This window comes from Cucumis melo, chromosome 5 (genome assembly GCF_025177605.1).
Source record: "Cucumis melo cultivar AY chromosome 5, USDA_Cmelo_AY_1.0, whole genome shotgun sequence".
Lineage (NCBI taxonomy): Eukaryota > Viridiplantae > Streptophyta > Magnoliopsida > Cucurbitales > Cucurbitaceae > Cucumis > Cucumis melo.
In genome coordinates, this window is record NC_066861.1 from 17,110,538 (window position 1) to 17,118,246 (window position 7,709).

At 33.4% G+C, this 7,709-nt stretch overlaps 1 protein-coding gene across 1 annotated transcript in view; it reads left to right on the forward strand.

Moving 5' to 3' along the window:
• The window catches only part of LOC103485854 (protein ILITYHIA), a 56,707-nt gene extending 50,467 nt beyond the window's left edge, over positions 1–6,240 (forward strand). Inside the window, exons 44-60 of the mRNA XM_008443579.3 lie at positions 35–86; positions 164–270; positions 888–947; positions 1,032–1,146; positions 1,267–1,377; positions 1,483–1,620; positions 1,701–1,823; positions 1,928–1,999; positions 2,642–2,754; positions 3,375–3,533; positions 3,818–3,914; positions 3,988–4,170; positions 4,647–4,838; positions 4,909–5,079; positions 5,162–5,294; positions 5,464–5,542; positions 5,908–6,240. Coding sequence (XP_008441801.2) covers positions 35–86; positions 164–270; positions 888–947; positions 1,032–1,146; positions 1,267–1,377; positions 1,483–1,620; positions 1,701–1,823; positions 1,928–1,999; positions 2,642–2,754; positions 3,375–3,533; positions 3,818–3,914; positions 3,988–4,170; positions 4,647–4,838; positions 4,909–5,079; positions 5,162–5,294; positions 5,464–5,542; positions 5,908–5,950 — 1,948 coding nt within the window. The 3' untranslated portion in view covers positions 5,951–6,240. The remainder of the gene's footprint in view (positions 1–34; positions 87–163; positions 271–887; positions 948–1,031; positions 1,147–1,266; positions 1,378–1,482; positions 1,621–1,700; positions 1,824–1,927; positions 2,000–2,641; positions 2,755–3,374; positions 3,534–3,817; positions 3,915–3,987; positions 4,171–4,646; positions 4,839–4,908; positions 5,080–5,161; positions 5,295–5,463; positions 5,543–5,907) is intronic.
• Positions 6,241–7,709: the final 1,469 nt, after the last annotated feature.

The following is a 7,709-nucleotide window of genomic DNA, read 5'->3' on the forward strand; positions in this document are numbered from 1 at the left end:
CATGGCATATTTAAGTTCTGATATCTGTAACCAGCATGCCGGAGGTTCGTGAGTCTGCAGGCTTAGCATTTAGCACTCTTTATAAGGTATGCAAAAGTTTCGTTCATAGTTGACAACTGAAATGTTGAATTTTCTATAGTAACAGTTTTGGCATCGTGTATAGAGTGCTGGAATGCAAGCAATTGATGAAATCATTCCTACTCTCCTACATGCATTGGAAGATGAGGATACATCGGACACTGCCCTTGATGGTCTTAAACAAATCTTGAGGTGGCGGCCCTTTCCTACCCCTCGTATATATTTTATTTACATATTTTCTTGTTCATGCAGATAGATTCAGCATTTATGTTGGTATATCTTTGGAAAACGCCATTTGACATGTGTTTTAAGATGAGAGCTGAACTCAATTGTTTGCTAATTATTGGTCTCTAGTAATTACCGCAAGATTGGGTCAATATAATTTGCTGATACTTTAGAAATTATAAATTGCCAGATGGGTGAAATGTTTAGTATACTTCTAATTATTTACCCCAATATCGCCAAATGAGGTCAAAATGAATCACTTATGTGTGATGTCTCTTCTCATAGACAAGCAAATAACTTACTGTCAACTGACAGCTTGTAAGGTGTGTTTGAGCTTTTTATTGAATTAATTAAAAAAGAACAATTGCTCACAGATTGAAATCCCTTAAGGTAGGAAGGAGAAAACAATAAAAAGGAATATAGGAGGTATAGAACCCTCATTCCAAGATCATGTATACAAGAAAAAAAAAAGATTCACACTAGGAATCTTATATTCCAAGCCATCACATGAAATTCATAAATTCTAAATGTCGCCTGGTTCTTCTCCATTTGATGACTAATTGATGATGTTTTCCCTCTGACAGCGTGAGAACAACAGCTGTTCTGCCACATATATTGCCAAAGCTGGTTCATACTCCTCTTTCGTATGTCCCTTTTTCTTTAGCTCAATGTTTATTGGTGATGTTTGCCTGACTATATGTCGACTAAATATCAAATTGTACCAATAGTGCCTTCAATGCACATGCTCTTGGAGCCTTGGCAGAGGTTGCTGGTCCAAGTTTATACGTCCACCTTGGTACTGTCCTTCCTGCTTTACTCTCAGCAATGGGCGGTGATGATGAAGTAAGCTATTTATAAATTAAACTTAATTAGAGATAGTTATACATTAAAGACTGAATTATTTTTCTTTATAGTCATTAGTTACATAGTTGTTCTCAATTTGTTTTATTGATTTTGAATCAGGAAGTTCAGAATTTGGCAAAGGAAGCTGCAGAAACGGTGGTGCTGGTTATAGATGAAGATGGTGTTGAATTTCTAATCTCTGAACTGCTTAAAGGTGTCAGTGATAATCAGGTACTTTGTATTCAATGACAAATATCTGTTATATGTTTTGAGTCTTTTGATTGCTGTGTGTATTTTTCTGTTTTCTTTAACATTGTTTGTTGAGTTTTTTCTCAGGCCGCTATCAGACGAAGTTCTTCTTATTTGATAGGATACTTCTTCAAAAATAGCAAATTGTATTTGGTTGATGAAGCTCCAAACTTGATATCGACCTTGATTGTCTTGCTCAGTGATTCAGATTCAGCCACCGTTGTGGTATGTCTGGTATTTATTTCTTTAGTTTCTTTGACCTTCTTTATGTTGTGAACTTATGTTTACTCTTTACTTTTTGACAGGTTGCTTGGGAAGCCTTATCAAGGGTTGTCAGTTCTATCCCGAAGGAGATACTTCCTTCTTATATTAAACTCGTGCGTGATGCTGTATCTACATCAAGAGATAAAGAGCGAAGGAAAAGAAAGGTCCTGTTGAAACTATGTAATTTGAGGTTCATTTTGGTATTTTAAACAGTTCAATATTTGTTATTTCTTTTATATTATAATTGTTTCATTTAATGGGTGTGCAGGGAGGAGCTATTCTAATACCTGGGTTATGTCTCCCTAAAGCTCTCCAGCCTTTGCTTCCAATATTTCTTCAGGTATTCATATTCGCTTTGCTATATGGTCTAATATTTGTTGGTTGTCATCGTCAACGGGCTTTATCCTTGTGTGTACCCATTAGACAATGTCTTCACAAGGATACATCATCCATATTAGTGGTGGTCTTAGAGTTGTCCGTTTCCATCTTCTCAATTTTTGTTCGTTAGACATGGTGGGTTGTCATGAACATTAATTTCCATTTCTATTTCCAGTTTGTCCCATGGTTGTCACAAACATTATCTAGAAATCCTATTCTGAGACTTCTGCTAGGGAAATGAGAAATTATGTGGACACATTTTTTACTACATTGACACTCATTGGATAAGGATTATTTTAAACCGGGCTGGGAGAAAGCTGATGAGTTATCTCCAACATCTAATGCTTTGTTTACAGCCTGTATTAAGAAAAGGAGAAGAAAACTGATGAGTTGGGATCTCCACGTTGACTGTCCTTGTACTTGGTCAGCATGGATCATCATTTATGATGTATACAAATATTAACTTGTCATCTGGTGCCATGTTTTTTCCCTTTTACTTCTGACCACCCAGTTCTTTTCTTTTTGGTCAATTGGCTATGTTTCGGGTTTGTGTCTTATGCTTAAAGCTCTTACAATCAATTGTATTTGCATGTCTAATGTATAGGGCTTAATTAGTGGATCTGCTGAAACAAGAGAGCAGGCAGCTTTGGGCCTTGGTGAGCTGATTGAAATGACTAGTGAACAAGCCTTGAAGGAGTTTGTCATCCAAATAACTGGGTAATTGCAATTTAATTTTGGGTGGTATCATTATAATGACCTTAATATTTTTATGTCTGAGATTACTTGTATTAGTCACTTAATGGTTAAATTGATGTTTGCATCCATTTTCAAATTTTCCTTCAAAATTGTTTGGAAAAATACCTTGGTGCTGTTATGATGAAGTGTATATCATGTTCAACTATAACTTATCATTTTTAGTTGAGATAATCTATTGCCTTTTATGGAAATGAAACTTTCTTCTGATGGATTACTTACGGATTATTATTTGCTCTTGGTGCGAAAGTCATCTTAGTCAGTTTAAGGTAAGGTCAAGTTGTTAACTATCATTGCATCTCCTCCTTACATCTATGAACATTTTAATTTCCTTCTGTGTGCCTATGAAATTATTATATTGGTCTTAGACATCATTGTTAAATGACTGAACAATTTTGATCATATTTGATCTTCCTTAAAACTCTTTACTCTACAATTGTTTTCTAAAACGTGTTAACAATGATCCATCTTTTTATTTGGAGTGAGATGGTTTCTGATGTATAGAAGTTCTATTGACCATTTTCATTTCCGTTATATGTCGAGCGAATTCTGATATCGATCATTATCTCTTTGTATATTCTCAGGCCTCTTATTCGGATTATAGGGGATCGCTTTCCATGGCAGGTGAAGAGTGCCATTCTATCTACTTTGAGCATTATAATTAGAAAGGGTGGAATGGCTTTAAAACCTTTTCTTCCTCAACTACAAACCACGTTTATTAAGTGTCTGCAAGATAATACAAGGTTGGTGAGCTTATTCTTGTTCGTCATCATTGATTCTTTTAATCCATTTCGGTGATGTAACGTCATTGCCTACAACTTCATGTACTTTTATAGAGTTGATAGCAAATATATGTAAATAGCCGTAGAGCACCTTTTCTTTTTCCATCACCTTAGAATAGCTGTTGACAGTGGAGCTTATTGGCAATGTAGGAATTAGAAAATTCATATTAATAAATGATTCGGTAGGAATCTTTTCCTTATAGCTTGCTTGCTAAATTCATATTAATAAGATGATCTCTGTTCAGGACTGTCCGATCAAGTGCTGCACTTGCTCTTGGAAAGCTAAGTGCTCTTAGCACTAGGATTGATCCATTGGTTGGTGACCTGCTTTCCAGTTTACAGGTGACTTGTCCATCTTCTAGTCTTTCTGCTTGAGAATGTTAAATTTGGTTGGTCTTACTAATTTTTTGCTCAGGCATCTGATGGTGGTATTCGCGAGGCAATCTTGACTGCCTTAAAAGGTGTCATGAAGCATGCTGGGAAGACTGTAAGTAGTGGAGTGAGAACTCGTGTCTATACTCTTTTAAAGGATTTGATTAAACATGAAGATGACCAAGTTCGCATATCGGCTGCGAGTATTTTGGGTATTATATCTCAGGTATTGTGCAATATCTATGAACTAGCGAATAAAAAATCTGTGTAGGTTAGTCTATATAATTTTTTTTTTGTAATTTCAGAATTGACAAAAATAATTTGACATATTTTTGTAAATTCTAAATTTAAATTCAATTTTTAGATTTGTTTTTCTAGAAAAAAAAAATCATAGTTTTTAAAAATGCATACATCTAAGACTTGAAACTTAACCTTTTCATTTGAAATATTTACTAAAATTTCAAATTTTTTAAAAAATTAATGTGATTCTACTTTATTCACAACATAGAGCATTTTACAAGTGTTATCAAACTCGGTTGTTTGAAAATTTTTGGCAAATCAAAACCATTGGATTGACCTTCAGTTCTGTATGTTTGACAAAAGTGTTATGTGCTTGCCTACTAATGTGCAATTTATGGTATGTTATTGGCAACCATTGATCTGTGTGATTCTACTGACTTATATATTTTGTTGTTGTTCCAGTACTTAGAGGATGATGAACTGACCGGCCTGCTTGAGGAACTCATAAACATGGCCTCTTCTAGTTGGCATTCTAGACATGGATCGATGCTGACTATTTCATCCATTCTTAGGCACAAACCTTCTGCCGTTTGTCAGTTTGCTATGTTGTCATCTATTTTGGGTTGTCTCAAAACCGCATTGAAAGATGAAAAGGTACTATTCTGTCATTGTTTGTCTATACGAAGTTTATAGTTAGCTGACAATCTTATGTTTAACAACACAGTTCCCAATCCGAGAAACTTCTACTAAAGCATTGGGGAGGCTGCTACTTTATCAAATTCAAAAAAATTCGGCAACAAATCTTGATATTCTTACATCCCTGGTGTCAGCACTACAAGATGATTCCAGTGAAGTAAGAAGGAAGGTTTTATCTGCAATCAAAGCAGTCGCAAAAGTACGTCTCTTTTTGATACTCACTCAAGAAAAATGTAACTTATTGTGTGGGTCATAATTTAATAATACATTTTGTGTTGCAGGAAAATCCTTCGTTTACTGTGACTCATGCCTCACTAATTGGTCCAGCACTCGCGGAGTGTTTGAGAGACGGCAGTACTCCTGTAAGATTAGCTGCAGAAAGATGTGCTTTGCATTGCTTCCAACTGACAAAAGGTATTTGTCTGTATTGTGCTTTTAAATTTTCTTTTTTATGATCACCCTCCATGACCATCAACCACTCATTTTTCAACGAATGTACCTGTTAATGCTTTAATAGTCGGTTGTGAAACAAGAACTGATATTGAAGATCTAATACTTTACGTCTTCTTTTTATGTTTTTAAGGTAGTGAAAATGTTCAGGCTGCTCAAAAGTTTATCACAGGCCTTGAAGCTAGACGATTATCGAAGTTACCAGAGCAAAGGTAAACCTGTCATACATTTCGATCTTTTTTATAATTTCAAAGAATTGCATATTCAACTGAAAAGATCAGAATCAAGCGTATATGTTGTATTTTATTTGGATAAATAGGAGATGAAAGCACTATTGAGGCAATTTTGTTTCTAAGTTTTTAAAATAGAAAATGATCTATATATATTCTTCCTTCCTTAATCTCAATTGCTATTCATCATAAACTTTCAAGCAGATCAGGAATCATAAATTTTGAAGTTTGTTTTCTGTCGTATTTTTGGACGAAGTTCTATTTTTATTTCTTAAAATTGGAGGATTTGGGTTTTAGGAGGATACAACTGATAGGACGGTATTATTTGCTGATGTTTGTGAATGCAGTGACGATAGCGAAGACAGTGAAGCGGAATCTGCTAGCAGTTGATTATCTACGAGTATTTTCTTTTTACCATTGGACAGAATTAATAGACCAGAATTTTATTGAGTGGATATTATTTACGAAAGGTTTCTTATTTATACGAAAAGGCCAACACCCATTTTTGTCGTCTGGGTGTAGCTTATTTTAGATGTATTTAGCTCAAATACAAACATTATGTTGTAATGTTGTATAAAATGGGGGGAGGAATCAGAGTTTTATTATTAATTTTGGTTGTGATATAGGTTTTGTCAAACAACGAGTTTTGAAATGCAATTGATGGAAATAATTTTGATTAACATTATCTTTTGATTTATGAATTCCTGAACTTTCATACAATTTTTATTTTATTTTTTATTTTTCTTCGTTAGTATGAACGAACTTAGTGTTAATGGCACGACCTCCATTTTCAATGGCCTTCTATATTGTGATTATCCTAAAAAGGATCAAATAAAATGTACTTTTGGTTCATGAGCCGTAAAGTTACTATCTATTTAGTCATTGGAGGTTTTAAATGCTTTAATTCTTTAGGTTTGGAAAATAGTTCTCAATAATCTATGAAAAATTAGGTGACATGTTTAATTTTTATATGGTCTTCATGTTTTAGAATTTAACATATTTGTACTTCAAATTTTAATAATTCAATGGAATTTTAATAATTCTCGAATTTAGTTTTAAGATAATGGAATGGTCAGTGATTTAATGGAAAATGGACTATAATGATGATTGAACTAATTTTAAACCTAAAATAGATTGATGGTGCGGCTATTTCAATATTAATAGGTGAAAAGCTTCTTTTTAATTTTTTGTTTAGTCTAATTTTTCAATTCTCTAGAAGGAAAAGTTGTTTTTTCATTAAAAAAAAAAAAAAATCCTAAAGAACTCTTTCTCACATTTTGTCTGGATGTTTTGCTTTAAAGAAAGGAAGACTACTCAATGGAATTTTTAGCAACTCTTGAGCAAGCTCTCTTGTTATTTTGTGAAGTGTTAAATGTTTTTTTTTATTATTATTTTTTATCGTTATAGATAGTTCTCTTAGTTTAAATGGGTACAAAATCAATTTTATAACTGTGCCAAGTGATTAAAGGTTGTTTGGTACATGTTTAGTAAGTTTTTTGTTTCTTTTCTTTCATCTCATAAGCACCTCACAACTTTCAAAATTGAAATGTTAATTTTAAATCAATTATATATGTGTTATGTGGTTTAGAGTTCTTTTAAACATATTTTAAGAAAGCTTTTAGTTATTATTTTTGTATAGTAGTTGCTCTTTTACTAGATTCAGGAGCAACATCATCTTGGTGCGGTGAAATAATTGATAGTTTGTTATGTACTTAATAGAACTCGTAAAACAAATAACACAACTTCACCCACAAAGTCCTCAAGAATAAAACACCAAACTTGTCTTATTTTAAAACTTTAGGTTGTCTAGCTTATGTTAGAATTTTTGATCTTAAGAGAAGAAAACTAGCTAGTCGAACATATGATTGTGTTTTGATAGGATATGCTGAAAAGAGCAAAGTCTATAAGTTCTTTTACTTAGAAAATAAGAAAATTATAGAATTACACGACGTCCTTTCCTTTGAAGATAGATTTTCTTTTAAATCTAGAAATAGCGTGGGCCTTAATAGTAAGACTAGTGGGGGTTCAAGTTCTAGTAGTCCACCTTTAGTTTGGATCCAAAACTAGGAATAAGATGTAGATCTTAAACCTAAAAGAAGCAAGAGATTGAGAACCACTAAACACTTGGAAGAAGACTTCAAAATTATTG